This window comes from Lithobates pipiens, unplaced genomic scaffold (assembly GCF_037356315.1).
Source record: "Lithobates pipiens isolate NorthernLeopardFrog02 unplaced genomic scaffold, aLitPip1_a1.2 Scaffold_3, whole genome shotgun sequence".
Classification (NCBI taxonomy): domain Eukaryota; kingdom Metazoa; phylum Chordata; class Amphibia; order Anura; family Ranidae; genus Lithobates; species Lithobates pipiens.
Window position 1 is genome coordinate 94,308,428 of NW_027507790.1, and position 22,101 is coordinate 94,330,528.

A 22,101-nucleotide genomic window follows, 5' to 3' on the forward strand; every position below is an offset into this window, starting at 1 on the left:
ACCTGTAACAGTTATATGGTGATCACTGGTGAAAGGGTTAACTAGGGGGCAATCAGGGGGCTTTATGCGGTAGTATATGGGGGTCCCTGGCGCTATAAAAAGCTGCGGCGAACCTAAATACCTACCTGCCTAACTAGCGTCACCTGTGACACTAATACAGCGATCAGAAAAACGATCGCTTATTAGGCTGGGTTCACACTGGAGCGATGCGGGAACGCCACGAATGCGCGGCGGGTTCCCGCATCGCATGCCTCCCGGCGGCAGTTCACACTGCCCTATGCGAACTGCTGGGAGTGTCAGTGAAATGTTAATGACACCCCCAGATCAGTTCGCATATCGCAGTGCGATCTGCAAACTTGGATCGCATGGTGTGAACACCCATGCGATCCGATTCTGCTGCGGACCAAAAAAAGGGTCCCGTGCGAGTTTGCGGCGGGTGCGGCGGGTGCGACACGAATTCAGCCATACTATCTGTATAGCTGAACTCGAATCGCACAGAGATCGGATGTGATTTGCACTGCAGTGCGGTGCGAATCACATCCGTTCTCATAAACCGCTGCAATGTGAACCCAGCCTTAGTGACACTGGCGACGGGGGGTGATCACGGGGTTAAACCTTTATTGGGGGGGTTAGGGGGGTACCTTAGAACTAAAGGGGGCTAACCCTAACTGCCCTAACAGTTATTAGTCACAAATGACACCTGCCGGGTGATCAGGGGGTTAAACCTTTATTAGGTAATAAATGGCGGGTGCCCTGAAACTATAAAAAAATAACTAACCAACCAGCGTCACCTGTAACAGTTATATGGTGATCACTGGTGAAAGGGTTAACTAGGGGGCAATCAGGGGGCTTTATGCGGTAGTATATGGGGGTCCCTAGCGCTATAAAAAGCTGCGGCGAACCTAAATACCTACCTGCCTAACTAGCGTCACCTGTGACACTAATACGGCGATCAGAAAAATGATCGCTTATTAGGCTGGGTTCACACTGGAGCGATGCGGAAACGCCGCGAATCCGCGGCGGGTTCCCGCATCGCATGCCTCCCGGCGGCAGTTCACACTGCCCTATGCGAACTGCTGGGAGTGTCAGTGAAATGTTACTGACACCCCCAGATCAGTTCGCATATCGCAGTGCGATCTGCAAACTCGGATCGCATGGTGTGAACACCCATGCGATCCGATTCTGCTGCGGGCCAAAAAAAGGGTCCCGTGCGAATTTGCGGCGGGTGCGGCGGGTGCGGCGGGTGCGGCGGGTGCGGCGAATGGCTGAACTCGAATCGCACAGAGATCGGATGTGATTTGCACTGCAGTGCGGTGCGAATCACATTCGTTCTCATAAACCGCTGCAATGTGAACCCAGCCTTAGTGACACTGGCGACGGGGGGTGATCACGGGGTTAAACCTTTATTGGGGGGGTTAGGGGGGTACATTAGAACTAAAGGGGGCTAACCCTAACTGCCCTAACAGTTATTACAGTCACAAATGACACCAATGCAAAAAAAAAAAAAAAAAATGACATTGGTGTCACTGTGACTGGGGGGCAGGGGTAATTGGGGGGGTGATCGGGGGGTAAAGGGGGGGTGTGAGTGTGCCTGGCATGTTCTACTGTGTGTGGGATGTGTTGGTGCAACTCACTGATCCGCTCTCCTCCGTGTCGGAACGAAAAATACCGACACGGAGGAGAGAATACATCACTTCCTCTCCTGTGTTTACATTACAGGAGAGGAAGTGATGTCACCGGGGATTTCCATTCGTCGGGAGCGATCGCGAGGGGGTGGCCATGAATGAATGGCCGTCCCCTCGTCCGGGATCGCTCCCGAACGAAAACCGACCGCCGCAGGCACCGGGCGGGGGCCCGATCGGGCCCCCGACCCGCGGGAGGCAAATCACGTACATGTATGTGATTATGCCTGCCTGTGCCATTCTGCCGACGTACATCGGCGTGAGGCGGTCGGCAAGTGGTTAAAGAGAACCAGTGGGGTATATGTATTTGTAAGAATCTGAATTCCATGCTATAATGGTACAGCCTTACCTATGCAGGATGTGTGCTGTTATTTAGCAGTGTTCATTTCGTATGCAAAACATTTTTGGCATAATTTTCGTGAGTGGCATGTTTTCAGTGACAAAAATCAATTCCCATTTTTGTCAATGAATAAAATCGGAATGAAAATGTGAGGGAAAGACGCATACCCGTGTGAACTTCTGGTTTCCTTGGAGCTCTGCCTATAAAGCCTATAAGTGTTTCCCCTCCCAGCAAGCAAGATTGCAAATGTGGTGTGCTTAGCACTGGACAACCATCCAAAGCACTGTGCAGCATTACAGGCCTACCCAGATGACAATCCAGAGAACTGTGTGCATCACAGGCCTCCTCAGACCATTCAGAGCACTGTGCAGCATTTATTTACAGGCCTCCTTAGACCACCGTCCAGAGCACTGTGCAGGATTTATTTGCAGGCCTTCTCAGACCACCGTTCAGAGCACTGTGCAGCATTTACAGTCATCCCGAGTATCCAGCGCAGCATTACAGGCCTCCTCAAACCATTGCCCAGAATGCTGTGCAGCATTTACAGGCCTCCAAGCATCCAGAGCACTGTGTGCATTACAGGCCTCCTCAGATCACTGTCCAGAGTACTGTGTGCATTACAAGCCTCCTCAGACCACAGGCCAGAGCACTGTGCAGCATTGCAGGCCTCCACAGACTGTCCACAGCACTGTGCATTATAGTCTTCCTCAGACCACCGTCCAAAGCACTGAGAAATGCATTACAGGCCTCCTCAGACCACTCAGAGCACAGGGCAATGCATTACAGGCCTTCTCAGACTGTAGTACTGTGCATTACAGGCCCCCGACCACCATCCAGAGTACTGTGCAGCATTAACAGGCCTCCTGACTGTCCAGAGCACTGTGTGCATTACAGGCCTCCTCCGACCCCTGCCCAGAGCACTGTGCATTAAAGGCCTCCTCAGACCACTGGCTAGAGCACTGTGCAGCATTACAGGCCTCCTTAGACTGTCCACAGCATTGTGCATTACATGCCTCCTCAGACCAGCATCCAAAGCACTGTGTAATGCTTTACAGGCTTCCTCAAACCACCGTCCAAAATACTGTGCAATACATTACAGGCCTCCAATCACCCAGAGCACTGTACAATGCATTTCAGGCCTTTTCAGACCAGAGTCCAAAGCACTGTGCATTACAGGCCTCCTCCGACCACCATGCAGAGCACTGTGCAGCATTTACAGGCCTCCTGACTGTCCAGAGCACTGTGTTCATTACAGGCCTCCTCAGACCACCAGAGCACTGTGCAATGCATTACAGGCCTCCTCAGACCAGCGTCCAGGGCACTGATGTGCATTACAGGCCTCCTCAGACCACTGTTCAGAGCACCGTGCAGCATTTACAGGCCTCCCGACTATCCAGAGCACTGTGTGCATTACAGGCCTCCTGAGAGACCACTGTCCAGAGAACTGTATGCAATTACAAGCCCCCTTAGACCGTTTAGAGCACTGTGCAGCATTGACAGGCCTCCTCAGATCACCATCCACAGCACTGTGCATTACAGGCCTCCTCAGACCACCGTCCAAATTGGCTCTGTAGTTTGTTATAACATATTGTTTTCCATATATCCATGGATATATAATGAATGTGGAAATTCTAGAGAAATGCTTAAATAATGCATTACAATTTAACTAAATCCATTTGACTTTAGTCGACTAAAATGTACTGGATATTTTAGTTGACTAAAACAATTCAGATGAGTAAAATATGACTAAAACTAAAATGGCATTTTAGTCAAAAGCCATACCTCCCAAATGTTTGAGATGGGAATGAGGGACACTTATTAGTAAAAGTATGTAGGCATAGGACATACCCCCTGCAAATCTTAGTTAAACCCACAAGTGCTTTTTTTTAACCTCTACTATTCCTTTATATTGTCTTGAAATTTACAAATGCAGTCATTTAGAATAAAACTTGGAAACAATTTTTAATATCTAAAAAGTGCATTTTATATACAACTTTATAGATCAGACAAAAATGAGGGACAAATAAGGAGGGACAGAGGGACTTTGTTCCAAATTGGGGACAGTTGGGAGCTATGCTAAAGTTTAATGGAAATTTGATGCCAAAATTAACACATTGTTATTTAATTGTATTATGTAATAATGTCTAACTATCAGAGGAAACCTTAGCTCTCTGTAATGCTTCGTACACACGACCGGACTTTGAGAGACTAGGTCCGACGGACTTTCGGCATAGTTCTGACGGAGTTCTGACTGAACAGACTTGGCCACACACAATCACACAAAAGTCAGACGGATTTGAATGTGGTGACGTACAACCGGACTAGAATAAGGAAGTTCATAGCCAGTAGCCAATAGCTGCCCTCACGTCGGTTTTTGTCCGTCGGACTAGCATACACACGAGCGGATTTCTCGGTAGGAACTGGGTCTGGCAGAGTTCCGATGGAAAAATTTAAAACATGTTCTATTTCTAAAGTCCGCCAGATTTTTGGCAAGCAAAGGTCCGATGGAGCCCACACATGATCTAATTGTCTGACGGACTCGTTCCGTCGGACCTCTGCTGTCAAAAAGTCTGGTTGCGTGTACGCGGCATTAGGCCTCCATGCAAGCTGACCATGTCTTCTGTCTAATCTTAAACCGTGTACACATGATCGTATTTTCCGACGGGTAATGTGTGATGACAGGCTGATGGTGGAAAATCCGACCGTGTGTATGCTCCGTTGGACAATTGTTAGATGGCAGGCTTTAAAATCTTCTGTGGACAAATGTCTGTTGTCGGATTTTCCAAGCGTGTATACACAATTCCGTCTGACAAAAGTCCAAAGTACAAACACGCATGCTCGGAAGCAAGGACGACCCAGAAGTGGTCGGTCTTGTAAACTAGCGTTCGTAATATAATGCAATTGACATTTGTGACATGGCAAATTATGAAATCTCGAAATGCAGCGCACATTCTCTTCTTTAATGGTATAATCAAAGGAGGGAAAGAGCAACGGGGCGGGACTTTAAATGAAGTGCGAAATTACAATAAAATAATATAAATTGGTGAACAATTGGGAAATTTCATAAAGAGTATAACATATACATGATTATATCATTTACAATCAATAAGAGATACTGGCAATACATGATGGTAATAAATTCATAAAAGGTAAACATATACATAATTAATTAATTAATTTTTCATCTTATTCACAGGCATTAGGTTTGTCTTGCTCCTTTTTGACAATTACACTCGCATTCAGGGCTGCTTTTGTCCTGGTTTCACTTTTCCATCACCACCAATCACTATCCTGTACACTCTTATAATTTGCCTATTTCCTGGCGATCTCCCTCACTTGTCACTTTCACTCCCCACACAGGTTTGTCTCGTGGGTGTTCATCTGCCTTGGATGGCGCCCTGTGGGTTGCCTTCATGGCTCCACCCATCTCAGCTCCCGGGGGGAGGTGTCTCTGATATGGCTGGTGGAGCCAGATGGTGACGGTCAGTCACCATCAAGCGAACCCTAATATGTAAGCATGCACTCTATGTGGGGTTTGGCTCATTACCCCACCTCTATGTCATGTCTGCTATTACTATTATATTATAATGATATCTTTTTTCATTTTAGTCACCGTACACACTTTCTCCTGATGAGTGGCGGTTAGCCACGAAACGCGTAGAGCTACTAAAGTCGTGTCTTTCATAGTTGTATTCAAGCTTTTACAGCTGCCCTATTTAAATATTGTCCACAGAATATTGAGGCTACCTGTCATGCAGGCACCATTTTATGCTTTACGGTCTTATATCAACTCCATTTGGGGGACTGTGGAATTTTATTATGTTCATATTTTACATATATGTTGCTATGATGTATTGTTAGTACTTCGCACCAATTATAACAGATCTAATCATGTATATGTTATACCTTTTATGAATTTATTACCATCATGTATTGCCAGTATCTCTTATTGATTGTAAATGATATAATCATGTATATGTTATACTCTTTATGAACTTATTAAAATTTCCCAATTGTTCACCAATTTATATTATTTTATTGTAATTTCGCACTTCATTTAAAGTCCCGCCCCCGTTGCTCTTTCCCCCTTTTGACTATTATAGGGATGGAAATACATGACCTTACCAGGTCATGTTTTCATGTAAAGTCCCAAGGGATGGAAATAGGTGACTTTACCAGGTCACATTTCACTTAAAGTCCCTTAATCCTTCGCTTATTTAATACTTTTAATGGTATAATAATGAAGCTGCTTTGCTGGTGATACTGATGCCGTTCTGCCAAACGTATTGTCGGGATCAGCGGCTAGGGAGACCAGACACATAGCTACACAAGGGAACTGAGACCAAACAAAGGATAGATAAATATATTAAAGCGGAGGTCCACCCTAAAATGGACCTCCGCTCATCGGAATCCCCCCCCCCCCCCTCCGGCGCCACAATCGGCACCTTTCAGGGGGGAGGGGGTGCAGTTACCTGGATAATCCAGGTAACTGCACCCACTTCCGGGCTAGCTCTCTGCGGAACGGGCGTAGGTTACGCCCCCGTTCCGCAAGCGCCCGCCCCCTTCAGCAAGTGCCCCGCTGCCTGCTGGGAAACACACAGCTCCCAGAGGCAGCGGGGACCGTCCGGATTGCGCCGCGCGGCTCGCGCATGCGCAGTAGGGAACCGGGAAATGAAGCCGAAAGGCTCCATTTCCTGATTCCCATACCCAAGATGGCGGCGGGACCCGGCAGCCGAGCGAGCGATCGGCTTCGGGTGCCGACATCGCGGGCGCGCTGGACAGGTAAGTGTCACTATTTAAAAGTCAGCAGCTGCAGTATTTGTAGCTGCTGGCTTTTAAAAAAAAAAAAAAACGCGGAGTCCCGGTGGACTCCCGCTTTAAAGTTATATTTATTTATAGTGAAACACAGCAAACCATTAACACAGCAAACACAGCACACAGTAAATGTGAACATAAACAAACCCCAAAAGACAAATAACAAAAGGAACCTAACTATATACAAAAACATCTAAAGGACAAGGATAAGGGAATGCAAGGTTGCAAGGAAGGGTGATTTCAACAGAGTACTCGAATAGAAGCAAGGAACAAGGTACAGACTGGATCAAGCTAGGCACAGCCAGCAAGGAAGGGGCCAGAATCATGACACGCCGGGGGAAGGGAGGAGAAGTCTTAAGTAGCCCCCAGGCAGCTGAACATTAAATTAGCTTGATTACACCAGCCTGCTGGCCCCTGGGTGACACCTGCTGGTGGACACTGGAACTGCAGCAAACAGCCCAAAGCAGGATAGTGCCACCAGCAGGCGAACTTAAAGGGGAGGGCCACCCTGAAAAAAAAAAAAATATTAAAAATTACTAAAAAATCAAAAAAAAAAAAATTACATTTTTTATTTTTTTACTTACCAGAAATGCCTGTTGCTAGGCACATAATCCTAATCTTCCTCTTCCTCCTCCGCGGAGATCTTCTTTCTTCTCTCCTCGTCACGTCGTCTACTGGGTAATGAGTCGCGCTGTGTTCTGGGAACTGTGTGTCCCAGAACACAGCGCGTCCCATTCACAAAGCGATGCACAGTAGGAAACGGGCAGTGAAGCCGCAAGGCTCCACTGCCTGTTTCCCTTAGAAGGAATGGCGGCGCCGGGACCCGAGAGCCGAGGGACGGGTCGGCCTCGGGCGGCCGACATCGCGGGCACCCTGGACAGGTAAGTGTGCTTATTAAAAGTCAGCAGCTGCAAACACTGCACTTTAAATTTTTTTTTTTTAAATGGCCCTCCTCTTTAATCCTAACAGATTCCCCCCTTAAGGTGCCCCACCACCAGGATCTGCAAGCTGACTGAGCACTCCACTGTCCATGTCTGAAGGCCTGGTGAAAACCCCGTCCCAATACTGGCTGGGTTTTCTGCTGGTCAGATCCCCAAGGAGGCGCAACACCAAAGGCTTATTCTCAAAAGCAGCCTGTGTCCCAATTCTGGGATACCAAAGGACACCCGACCACCCAATGCCAGAGTCCCTGGTCCGTGCAGGTACCCCGATACCAGGGCATTCCTTCAAAACTGGACCTTCTCTCCCTCTGTTGCTAGTGATTGCTCTGCACGGTACCTGTCCCTCGGGTCTACCCAGCGCATAGGTTACCTCACTCGGGTCTCCAAATGCACCAGGGATCGCAGAGACAACTCCTGGGTCAGGACAAAGCTCAAATGGAACACTGTCCTTTCCCATGGGACCTCCACTACCGGGGCTGTAACAGCAGATGTGGCTCTCAAGTTCAAAGTTGAGATCTGGACCTCCTGGCCTTGGCTCCTCTGGCTGCAAAAAGAAATCAGAATGAGCAAATGTAGGGATCTTGACCCACCCAGACAACCCCTTTAGGCCACATAACACTGGATTTGTAGAAGCCTCAGACACATCAGTAAGTGTGAGTTTAACCCAGTCAGAGCCTAGCTTAACAGCAAGTAGGGATTTGGCATAGTCCAGAGAGGCAGCAGCCCCGGAATCAGCATAGTCCAGAGGGGCGGCAGCCCCTGAATCAGCATAGTCCAGAGGGGAATCAGCCCCTGAATCAGCATATTCAAGAGGGGCAACGGACACCAGATCAACAGGCTGGGCAGAGGCATAGACCCCATCGGCAGGCGACATCAGCATGGAGGAGGCATAGACATCATCAGCAGGTGGCAACATGGAGGAGGCATGGACATCAGAAGCAGGCGGCAACATGGAGGAGGCATGGACATCAGTAGCAGGCAGCAACATGGAGGAGGACTGGATTGCATCAACAGCAGTCTGCATGGAGGAGGACTGGATCGCATCAGCAGTCTGCATGGAGGAGGACTGGATCGCATCAACAGCAGTCGTCTGCATGGAGGAGGACTGGATCGCATCAGCAGTCTGTATGGAGGAGGACTGGATTACATCAGCAGCAGTCATCTGCATGGAGGAGGACTGGATCGCCTCAGCAGCAGTCATCTGCATGGAGGAGGACTGGATCGCATCAGCAGCAGTTGTCTGCATGGAGGACTGGATTGCATCAGCAGTCTGCTTGGAGTAGGACTGGATTGCATCAGCAGCATTCGTCTGCATGGAGGAGGACTGGATCGCATCAGCAGCAGTCGTCTGCATGGAGGAGGACTGGATCGCATCAGCAGTCTGCATGGGGAGGACTGGATCGCATCAACAGCAGTCGTCTGCATGGAGGAGGACTGGATTGCATCAACAGCAGTCGTCTGCATGGAGGAGGACTGGATCGCATCAGCAGTCTGCATAGAGGAGGACTGGATCGCATCAGCAGTCTGCATGGAGGAGTATGGATCACATCAGCAGCAGTCGTCTGCATGGAGGAGGACTGGATCACATCAGCAGTCTGCACGGAGGAGGACTGGATCGCATCAGAAGCAGTCGTCTGCATGGAGGACTGGATCGCATCAGGCACTGGATCGGTGAGAACAGGATCAGCTGGCAACATGGATAGCGGCACAGGTATAAGAGCAGGAGACGGGTTTTGTTTCTTTTTCTTAGGCTTAGATATTGGAGTCCTGCACGTAGTTGCCTTGTGCTGACCAGACTGTACTGCTGATGGGAAGGTAGTAACAGTACTAGGAAGAATAGAGGGAAGAGTATTAGAAAGGCAGGAAAGGGCCTGAGATGTTGCTATGGGTAACGGCACTGCAGGGGGAGCTTTCCATGGATTGCATGCAGGGGAAGTGTGCTTACTGGTGGCAGGGTACTTATGTGACTCATCTTGCACTGGGTATATGATCTCTGACCAAGCTTGTAGTAGAGGTTGAACTAAAGTTAGTTTGTCTCTCCCTTGCTTCACATTGCTCAATTAAACGGTGCACAGAAGCGATACATTCCAACAGCACCTGTTGTGGATAGGCTGAATACTGCTGGAGAAACAAGCCTGCACAATGTTTTAGCAACCATCCCAAAAATCCAGCCTGGTACAAAGTGAATGGAGGCGTGAAAATATCATGGCCCTGAGAGGTAACCTGAAAAAGGAGCTCAGAACAGACCTGAGAAGCCTTAAAGCGGAGGGCCGGTTATAAAAAAAAAAAAAAAAAAGTCAGCAGCTGCAAACACTGCAGCTGCTGACTTAATAAACACACTCTCACCTGTCCAGGGCGCCCGCGATGTCGGCCGCCCGAGGCCGACCCGTCCCTCGGCTCTCGGGTCCCGGCGCCGCCATCCCTTGTAAGGGATACAGGCAGCGGAGCCTTACGGCTTCACTGCCCGTTTCCTACTGCGCATGCGCGAGTCCCGCAGCTACTGCGCATGCGCGAGTCCCGCAGCGCTTTCTGAATGGGACGCGCTGTGTTCTGGAACACAGTTCCCAGAACACAGCGCGACTCATTACCCAGAAGACGCCGCGACGAAGAGAGAAGACAGAAGATCTCCGCGGAGGAGGAAGAGGAAGATTAGGATAAAGTGCCTAGCAACAGGCATTTCTGGTAAGTAAAAAAAAATAATTTTTTTCATTTTTTTTTTTTAGATTTTTTGTAATTTTTAACATTTTTTTGTTTTTCAGGGTGGCCCTCCCCTTTAAGTAGCCCCCAGGCAGCTGAACATTAAATTAGCTTGATTATACCAGCCTGCTGGCTCCTGGGTGACACCTGCAGGTGGAAACTGGAACTGCAGCAAACAGCCCAGAGCAGGATAGTGCCACCAGCAGGCAGGCAAACTTAATCCTAACATGTATTTTAAAAGGCTTTTATTTTCTACTGATATCACGAATAACATTATTATGCTTTTTTTTTTTTTTTTTTTTTTGGGGCAAGTTACTACAACACCATTATCCTGTAGTTTTTCAGATCAAAGATGTAATTATGTTGGTGTTCCTTGTCAATTTTACATTGTATTTTTTTTAAATGTAACTGCCTACTCCCAAACTGTCATTTGAAGTAAAACACATAGCCAAGTATTATTCTCTCTATTCTTTTATTGTGCATTAAAAAAAGAAAACAAATAAAATTATACATGCTATCTGCCAATAGAACTTAACCAAAAAGTGCATTCTATGCATCCAAAAATATAGAAAATATACCAAATCAAATTATTATTCAACCAAAAAATAAAATAAAAACCTCAGGCATGTGTACTGCTTTTTAAAATAGGAGGTCACCAATGCCAAGAGTTGGTGAAAGCAGGGGTCCGTCATCCGCAGATAATTCCGAAAATCATCTGGATTATTCTCCTGGAGCTCCTGCAACAAAGGCATATGACATAATTGGTTGCCATTAATAAAGCAACCAATTTTTGGTCCAAGAAATCCTCCTCCTCCTGTTCCTGGACTGGACTTGGGTCAAAGCAATAACTCCCAGGCCAATAATAAATAACAAGTTATCTCCTCCGATTTCGCAACGTGTCTGGTTGACGAACTGCCGTTCAGAAACAAACTGAAAAGCATAGAATGAAAAATGCGAAATGAAAAACACGAATCAACACTCCCCAAACTTCTACTAACATGGAATTAGCAGGAGGAGCCCAAAGGGTGGCGGTAAAGAGCTGAAAAAACATGTAGTACGTCACTACGTTCATGTTTGTTGGCCAATTCCTTGCCGCTTGTAAGCAAGGCAAACTCCAGGCACACGCCTTTGGACAAAAGTCTGAGGTTTTGTCTGCGGATAATCCAATCATGTGTACGAGGCTTTAGTGTTTATAAAATTCTGTGCAGGTTCCTGGACGAGGGTAAAACTGCCTTTCTTTTTGTTATTTTTATTTAATCCTGACAGCACTGTTTTTGTCAGGCCTACGTTCAGGCAAGAGTTGAAATGGTTTTACAGCCCACCACTTCTATACTTAAAAGAAGAGGGACTACAGTTTATGTACATAATAAAAATGATGCGATCGCTGAGCAGTAAAGCTGCACTTTTCCATTAGTGAAGATTCATTTCATTACAAATGGGCGTTAGCCACTGTTATCACCATATGCAGATGTAAGAACGCAATACTAAGTGCAGTGATACTAAACAGGTTTCATTTTTTTTTTGCAGTAAATTTTGAAAAAGTAGCAGGCTGCTTCAGTGTGCCTAAGCCCTGGTAAACAGCAGTGCAATTTGCCATGTGATTTGACAGTTCAAAATCGCATGACAAGTAGCACCCCATTGCCTGCAATGGAACTGTTTAAATCGTTGTGACTCTAAAAAAGTTCCTGCACTACTATTTTGGGATTTCATTGCAACTTGCATTGACTTCTGTTAACCGCTTCCCAGCCGGCACGCGACGATGTACGTCGGCAGAATGGCACGGACAGGCAAATTGGCGTACAGGTACGTCCATTTAAAATTGCCGCCGTGTCATTGCGTGTGCGCCGATCGGGACCCCCATGAGTCCGGTGGCGGGTCTCACGGACTCGATCGCCATGGGCATACCCGCAATCGTCTCACGGGGAGGCTGAACGGGGAGATGCAGAAGTAAACAGCATCTCCCCGTTCTGCCTAGCAACAAGTGACACTGATCTCTGCTCCCTGTGATTGGAGCAGAGATCAGTGTTCACTAATACACAGCCACGCCTCCCACAGTTAGTAACACGCCCCTAGGACACCTTAACCCCTACACGGCCACCCCCTGGTTAACCCCTTCACTGCCAGTGTCATTTGCACAGGAATCAGTGCATTTGTATAGCACTGATTGCTGTATAAATGACAATGGTCCCAAAAATGTGTAAAAAATGCCCAATGTGTCCGCCATAATGTTGCAGTAACAATAAAAACTGCTGATCACCGCCATTACTAGTAAGAAAAAAAAAATATTAATAAAAATGCCATAAAACTATCCCCTATTTTGTAAATGCTATAAATTTTGGGCAAACCAATCAATGATTGCTTATTTTTACCAAAAATATGTAGAAGAATACGCATTGGCCTAAACGGAGGAAAAAAACTTTTTTTTATATATTTTTTGGGGATATTTATTATAGCAAAAAGTAAAAAAATAATGCGTTTTTTTCAAAATTTTCGCACTTTTTTGTTTATAGAGTAAAAAATAAAGACCGCAGAGGTGATCAAATACAACCAAAAGAAAGCTCTATTTGTGGGAAATGAAGGACGTCAATTTTGTTTGGGAGCCACGTCGCACGACCGCGCAATTGTTAGTTAAAGCGACGCAGTGCCGAATCGCAAAAAGTGGCCTGGTCTTAAGCCAGCAAAATGGCCCAGTCTGAAAGTGGTTAAATGAAGTTGCGAGACGTAATGAAATTGGAGATCCAAGCCGCACTGATCTGCCGCTTTGAAATCGGACTGAAATAGTGCGATTTCAAAGCCGCACTGGTTTAAACCACGGAATAGTCATTTTTTTGCAGATTTGTTACATCAACAGCCTTTGGGTTTTTTTTTCTCCTCTACTCTTAGCAACTTGTAAAAGTTCTCTAGTCTATATGGGGGTCAAGCCTAAGTAACTTTTATAAACGAAAGTAATGTATAAAGCTATATTTTTGCTGACATAAAAAAGAAAAGCTTTAAGGAAGAACTTTATGCAGCCCACAAAACAAGTCAGCAATTCATTTTGTAGATGTAATGTACACAAGAGGAAATTATGTCTCATAAATACAGCAGACTTGATGCTATTTTATGGAACAATGAATTCTGCCCCACCACTTTCTTTGATTAGAGCAGTGGTCTCCAAACTGTGGCACTGGGGCTGGATGTGGCCTTGTGCTTGCCTTTATCTGGCCCTTGAGGCACTATTCCATCCCCTGACACTATTGATGGGGTACCATTCCTCCCACTCACGCCAGTGGTGGGTTACTATTCCTCCTATTGATACCAACAATGTGGGCACTATTCCTTCCACTGATATTTACTATGGGGGACCATTATTCTCACAGGTACCAACAAAGGTGCACTATTCCTCTTGCTAAAATCAATGATGGTGCATTGTTTACTCCCACTGATACCTGGGCGGTTTATTCTCCCACTGGCCACAGTCTAGCCCCCTAAATTCTTAAAGACTGTAAACCCCCTTGTTTAAAAATTTTGTAGTTTTTTTTAAAGCATAAAAAACATATTATACCTACCTGCTCTGTGCAATGGTTTTGCACAGAGCAGCCCTGATCCTCTTCTTTTTGGGTCCCCACCAGTGGTCCTGGGTCCTCCCCTCAGTCGAACCACTTTAGGCTTTGAAAATTAAAGCTCACAATTTGTTGCCATGTTCAGCTGCTCCAGATTCTAGCTTCCCTGGTCTTAGTAAATTACCCTTATAGTTTATTGCTGCAACTCACAGTTGAAGAAAAGTACACACAGTCTGATATTCCTAGTTTTTTTTTGCTAATTTTGGATTGAAGGTATATATAGGTAGGTATATACTGTGTCAATTCCCCTAATTGTTTTACCTAATGACCATGTTTTTTTAGAAATGAATAAAGAGGGCAAATGCCAATGTGTGCACATTAGGATCCTTCTTTCCTTGTAAATGATAACTTATGTGCATATTGTCGTAGGGGTGTCAAAGTCAAATAGAAGCAGTGTGAATATCTCCTAATGCTGCGTACACACGATCGGAATTCCGGACAGAAAAAGACACATGAGAGCTTTTCATCGGAAAATGCGACTGTGTGTATGCTCCATCAGAATTTAGCTGTCCGAATTTTCGCCAGCCAAAAATTGATAGCATGTTCTCAATTTTCCCGACAGAAAAACTTTCTATCAGTAATTCCGTTCGTGTGTATGCAATTCCGACACTCCAAAAATCACGCATGCTCAGATTCAACTACGAGACAGAAGCTATTGGCTACTGGCTATTAAACTTCCTTTTTCTAGTCAAGTCGTATGTGTTGTACGTCACCGCGTTATAAATGATCGGAATTTGATGTGAACGTGTGTAGGCAAGACAGCTTGAGCCGAATTCCGTCGGAATTCCATCGGGAAAACCATCAGAGCTTTTTCCGACGAGAATTACGATCGTATGTACGCGGCATAACAGTGCAAGTTTAGGAGATATTCACAGTACCTACAGGCAAGCCTCATTATAGGCTTAGCTGTAGATACAAGTTTACAAAAGGACTTTATTACCACTTTAATGTGTATGGTATCCAAACATTTCATATTTTGGATATGTGCCTGTTGTACCATGTGCTTGTATGAAAAAGTACCCTGTTATCTTTGCATTGCTTTCTTTGTGAAAAATACCTGGTGATCCTGCCAGTCCCTCTGATTTCCTATTTTAAACTGCAAACTGACCATGGTAGACACTGAAACACATCCATCCCAGTGTGGTCAGTTTTCTTTTTTGTATTCTACTTGGGAGCACAGCCTGCCTGTAATCCATTGGTCAGGTTCATGCTGACATACCACCCTCACCTCTCTAAGCCCCTAATGCAGCTGAGAACAGAGGACACATGATCACTTTTAAAAAAGAAAAAAATGTATTTACAATGTTTGTGCCTTGAAAAGGTATCCATACCCCTTGAAATTCTTCCACATTTTCTCACGTTACAACAAACAACTTAAATGTATTTTATTGGGATTTTATGTGATAGACCAACACAAAGTGGCACATAATTGTGAAGTGAAAGGAAAAAGATAAATGTTTTTCAGATTTTTTTACAAATATGTGGAAAGTGTGGCATGTATTTGTATTCAGCCCCTGTGTCAATACTTTGTAGAACCCCCTTTCACTGCAATTTCAGCTGAAAGTCTTTTTGGGGATGACTTTACCAGCTTTGCACATCTAGAGAGTAACATTTTTGCCTATTCTTCTTTGCAAAATTGCTCAAGCTCTGTCAGATTGGATGGAGAGTGTCTGTGAACAGCGTTTTTCAAGTCTTTTCACAGATTCTCAATTGGATTTAGGTCTGGACTTTGACTGGGCTATTCTAACACATGAATATGCTTTGACCTAAACCATTCCATTGTAGCTCTGGCTGTATGTTTAGGGTGGTTGTCCTGCTGAAAGGTAAGCCTCCACCCCAGTCTCAATTCTTTTGCAGATTCTAAAGCCCCATACACACTATCAGATTTTCTGCTGATTTTTTCCTTTAGATTTATCAAAACCATGTAGTGCAAGGGCCTGCCTGATTGCATACAAATTGAAACTCCTAAGATCTGACCTCATATTATAAGATTTTGGTAAATCTGAAGGAAAAAATCAGCAGAACATCTGATAGTGTGTATGGGGCTTAACAGATTTTCTTCTAAAGCTCAATACACACTATCAGTTTTTCTGCTTAGTTTTTCCTTCAGATTTACCAAAACCATATAATATGAGGTCAAACCTTAGGAGTTTCATGTAGTGCATGTAGGCAGGCCCTTGCACTACATGGTTTTGGTAAACCTGAAGGAAAAACTCAGCAGAAAAACTGCTAGTGTGTACGGGGCTTTAGATTTCCCTGAATTTGTCTCTATTCATCTTTCCATCAACTCTGACCAGCTTCCCTGTTCCTGCTGAAGAAAAGCATCCCCTCAACATGATGATGCTGCCACCACCATGTTTCACAGTGGGAATGGTGTGTTCAGGATGATGTGCAGTGTTAGTTGTCTGCCACACAGCATTTTGCTTTTAGGCCAAAAAGTTCAAATTTAGTCTCATCTGACTAGAGAACCTTCTTCTACATGTTTGCTGTGTCCCCCAAATGGCTTCTTACTAACAGGACTTCTTATGGCTTTCTTTCAAAAATGGCTTTCTTCTTGCCACTTTTGTATAAAGGCCAGATTTGTGGAGTGCAGGACTAATAGTTGTCCTGTGGACAGAATCTCCCTCCTGAGCTGTGGATCTCTGCAGCTCCTCCAGAGTTACAAAGGGCCTCTTGGCTGCTTCTCAGAATGCTCGCCTTGCCCGGCCTGTCAGTTTAGGTGGACGGCCATGTCTTGGTAGGTTTGCAGTTGTGCCATACTCTTTCCATTTTCAAATGATGGATTGAACAGTGCTCTGTGGGATGTTCAAAGCTTGTTTTTTTTTTTATTATAACGTAACCCTGCTTTAAACTTCTCCACAACTTTATCCCTGACCTGTCTGGTGTGTTCCTTGGCCTTCATGATGCTGTTTGTTCACTAAGGTTCTCTAACAACTGGAGGAGAAGGGGAAGAACCCATGACATAATTAGACTGTCCATAAGAATCTTGTTATAAAAAAAACCCTTTTAAAGAGCAAATAAGGCCTCAGGAAAGAATTAAACCGATGTCTGATGAAGGAGATTACTTGGCAGTACACACCTCCCTTTTAGCTCTTGCAGCCACATATATTCATATATCACTTCATCTAATGCTGCAATAGATAGATTTTGTTTATTAATATATTATACAAACAATATCAAACCATCAAACCCCTTTATTTCATTATTATAGCAAAACCACCAACACAAGAGTCTCTGAGCTAATATAGCTTCATTACCATATCCCATATATTGTATTCCATAGAATTGTATAAAATATAATTGCATAGCAGAATGACAGTTCAGTTCAACAAAAAATTGATTGTTTCTATTTCACTGTCTTCAGTACATTTCCACAATACACCTCTTTTATCTAGGCCATGTATCCAGGTGAAGTAGTATCTTGGTCAACGTGGTTATTTTATAAAGAGCAGTAGAATATATTTTTAATCCTCATGGAGCGATCCATTTACTTAGTTTCTCTTGATCATTTAGATGCCCCTGCCATCACCCTTGGATAAATGGGTCACTAGCTGTATGGAAGCTCTTCATATGTGTCCTGGTAATGTCTTCATTTCTGTGTATTAAAAATCATTGAAGCTTCAATGGCAGGATGGTATTGTGTCCATATTCAGGAATCTGACGTGCATTTTCGTTTCAATGTCAATGCTATGCCAAATCTAAAAAAAAAAAAAAAAAAAAAAAAAAAAAAGAATGTTAAATATTACCTACATTAATTCACTGTTCCAAGATTATCAAAATGTTTTTACATAAACTGGATTACGGAACCTATAAAATTGTTATGTAATAGTTTCAGGAGATTATCAGGACTGAAGAAATGTAAAAAAGCTGTGGTATATCATTGATCAGCGTTTTTCAACAAATAGTTCAGCTGCTGTTCAGAAGAAAACTATTAACTGTCATTTTGTTTTCTTCTGAAGCTGAAATTTTCTGAGCACTGACTGATCCCCACTCTCCTTCAATATTAGTATGAATCAGAGTGCCTGGGAGGGCACAGCAGCTTCTCGGTGCTCTGGGATTCCTTTGTCATTGGAGCACCCAGTATTATTTATTTGTAAAAACAAACATTGTATGTACAAGACTAAGCCAGCAATTTCAGCCTATTCTTAGTGCAGGATTAAAAAAAAAAAAAACAGTGACCAATAAGTTGTAATAATTCAACAATTCAGCTAGGACAAGCCGACTCAGAGAGTGGTAGGGAAACCACCACCCACAAGTCCTCCCTTTTTTTCCCCTTCACACGTGACTGAGGGCTACAGCTGAAATTTAATTTGCTCATGGTTCCTTCTTCCCTCCTCATCAATATACTAATGATGTGGTTTTTAAATAAAATGTATCCCTCTTCATTACATACAGTTGCAATAAAAAGTATGTGAACCCTTTTGGAATTATATGGATTTCTGCACAAATTGGTCATAAAATATGATCGGATCTTCATCTAAGTCACAACAATAGACAATCACAGTCTGCTTAAACTAATAACACATAAATAATTAAATGTTACCATGTTTTTATTGAACACAACCTGTAAACATTCACAGTGCAGGTGGCAAAAGTATGTGAACCCCTAGACTAATGAGATCTTCAAGAGCTAATTTGAGTGAGGTGTCAGCCAACTGGAGTCCAATCAATGAGATGAAATTGGAGGTGTTGGTTAAAGCTACCCTGCCCTATAAAAAACACACACCAGTTCTGGGTTTGCTTTTCACAAGAAGCATTGCCTGATGTGAATGATGCCTCCCACAAAAGAGCTCTCAGAAGACCTACGATTAAGAATTGTTGACTTGCATAAAGCTGTAAAGGGTTATAAAAGTATCTCCAAAAGCCTTGCTGTTCATCAGTCCATGGTAAGACAAATTGTCTATATGTGGAGAAAGTTCAGCACTGCTGCTACTCTCCCTAGGAGTGGGCGTCATGTAAAGATGACTGCAAGGACACAGCACAGACTGCTCAATGAGGTGAAGAAGAATCCTAGAGTGTCAGCTAAAGACTTACAAAAGTCTCTGGCATATGCTAACATCCCTGTTGGCGAATCTACTAAACACTGAACAAGAATGGATTTTATGGGAGGATACCACAGAGGAAGCCACTGCTATTCAAAAAAACACTGCTGCACATTTCCAGTTTGCACAAGAGCACCTGGATGTTCCACAGCAGTACTGGTAAAATATTCTGTGGACAGATGAAACCAAAGTTGAGTTGTTTGGAAGAAACACACAACACTGTGTGTGGAGAAAAAGAGGCAGAGCACACCAACATCAAAATCCCAACTGTGAAGTATGGCAGTGGGGGCATCATGGTTTGGGGCTGTTTTGCTGCATCAGGGCCTGGACGGATTGCTATCATTGAAGGAAAAATTAATTCCCAAGTTTATCAAGACATTTTTCAGGAGAACTTAAGGTCATCTGTCCACCAGCTGAAGCTCAACAGAAGACGGGTGTTGCAACAGGATAACGACCCAAAGCATAGAAGTAAATTAACATCAGAATGGCTTAAACAGAAGAAAATACGCCTTCTGGAGTGGCCCAGTCAGAGTCCTGACCTCAACCCAATTGAGATGCTGTGGCATGACCTCAAGAAAGCAATTCACACCAGACATCCCAAGAATATTGCTGAACTGAAATAGTTCTGTCAAGAGGAATGGTCCAAAATTACCCCTGACCATTGTGCACATCTGATCTGCAACTACAGGAAACGTTTGGTTGAAGTTATTGCTGCCAAAGGAGGTTCAACCAGATATTAAATCCAAGGATTCACATACTTTTTCCACCTGCACTGTGAATGTTTACATGGTGTGTTTAATAAAAACATGGTAACATTTAATTATTTGTGTGTTATTAGTTTAACAGACTGTGATTGTCTATTGTTGTGACTTAGATGAAGATCAGATCACATTTTATGACCAATTTGTGCAGAAATCCATATCATTCCAAAAGGGTTCACATACTTTTTATTGCAACTGTACCTTATTTTAGACCCAGTAACATCAGCACTGAGTCTCTGTACTTCTCTATGCAATGTAGGCAGATCGTGGCTGGTGAAAGGGGTTGGCAGAGTGCTGTATTTAGCTTTCTGCAAACATCACAGCACCTTGCCTCATCCCAAAATCCCTCAGCCCCGATGAAAGCAGTGTAATATTCCTTGGGAGAAGCTATGCAGATATCAAAATGCCTTGAGGATTGTATGTCAGTCTGGAGTAGTGGGCTGTCCTAGTCAAGCTGTATTTGCATTATTGAAGCGGGAAGGCATACAGCTAAACTATGACATACATGTAAATGTGCTGTGGGGGGTGTAGGATTATACAAAAAGTCCACAGGTACAAAGATATCTGTGGCAGCTCTTCAAAGAGACTTTAGTAATCTTTCCAATATATAAAGGAAACAGTAGAGGGTGCTAAGTACAATAAAACCTTGGATTCCCAGCATAATTTTTCCGGAAACATGCTTGTAATCCAAAGCACTTGTATATCAAAGCAAATTTCCCCCATAAGATATAATGGAAAATCCGATGATTTGTTTCACAACCATTTATTCATAAGTCCTTCAGTTTATAGATTATATAAAAAGATTATAGCAATGTGATAGGTTGTGTAACCATAAAATGTCCATCCACAAATGGAAGCCTTCACAAAAGGATTAGAAGCAAAATCCAGCAGGAGCTACAGAGTATAAAAGAGAAGAGAGGCGCCTCTAAGTGTAGCAATATGGTTACATTTAATGAAGGTACAACATTTAGCAACTCACATGGTTGATGAATAAAAAATGCACATCTAAGTATGCAAGCACCTGGGGTAAAGCTGTCCACATAGACCATCCTCCGCATCGCCGTCTCTCACCGATGTCAGTCTGCAATCGTCACCGGGAAGATTACCCCACAGTAGAGCGATCTGAAAGCAAGGCTTGAACCATTCATGGAGCGCAGCGTGGAAGGGATGACGCCAGTGGCGGTGCAGAGGATGGTCTATGTGGACAGCTTTACCCTGGATGCCTGCATACTTAGATATGTCTGTTTTAATCATCAACCATGTGAGTTGCTAAATGTTGTACCATATTGCTACACTTAGAGGAACCTCTCTTCTCTTTTATATTCAGTTGTGACATGACGCTTTATATGAAGGCATCGATTGTATATTAAGTCAAACTGTATTAAAAATGTTTGCAAAGCACTCTCAAAGCAAGGTTTTACTGTACAGTAAATAGTAAATAGGAACAGAGCACTTTGAAGTGCAGTTGCTCTAAGGCTAGGTTCACACTGCTGCAATGTCCGAGATCGGATGTGATTCGCACCGCACTGCAGTGCAAATCACATGCGATCTCTGTGCAATGCGATTTCAGCCATACAGATAGTATCGCTGAATTCGCATCGCATTCAGTTCAAACTCGTACAGGACCCTTTTTTTGGTCCGCAGCAGAATCGGATCGCATGGGTGTTCACACCATGCAATCCGATTCCTGTCCGAGTTTGCAGATCGCACTGTGATATGCAAAATGATTTGGAGGTGTCATTAACTTTTCACTGACACTCCCAGCAGTTCGCATAGGGCAGTGTGAACTGCCGCCGGGAGACATGCGATGCTGGAACCAGCAGTGGATTCGCAGCGTTCCCCCATCGCAGCAGTGCGAACCTAGCCTAAATCTAAGGGGTAGATCTGAAATGAGTGGAAGCTCTGCTGATTTTATCATCCAATCATGTGCAAGCTAAAATGCTGTTTTTTATTTTCCTTGCATGTCCCCCTCGAATCTACAGTGACTTTACTTTCAAGTGCACTTGCAGTGCAAAGTGCATTTGCTCCCCAGTGATTATCGCTAGCGGCAATATCAGCTGCTAGCGATAATCGTAAGATAATCTGGCAGGCTGGTTGTATCAAAGTTGATTGATCGATCAACTTGGTACATTCAGACTGCCCATTAATGTTTTGAATTAGCGGTGCAACGGATCAAAAACTCACGGATTGGATCGTTCCTTGGATCAAAGTCACGGATCGG

General features: G+C 44.3%; 1 protein-coding gene across 1 annotated transcript in view; it reads right to left on the reverse strand.

Moving 5' to 3' along the window:
• Positions 1 to 15,347: 15,347 nt before the first annotated feature.
• Positions 15,348 to 22,101, reverse strand: part of TESC (tescalcin) — a 131,625-nt gene continuing 124,871 nt past the window's right edge. Inside the window, exon 8 of the mRNA XM_077462048.1 lies at positions 15,348 to 17,775. Within this exon, the coding sequence (XP_077318174.1) occupies positions 17,698 to 17,775 (78 nt within the window). The 3' untranslated portion in view covers positions 15,348 to 17,697. The remainder of the gene's footprint in view (positions 17,776 to 22,101) is intronic.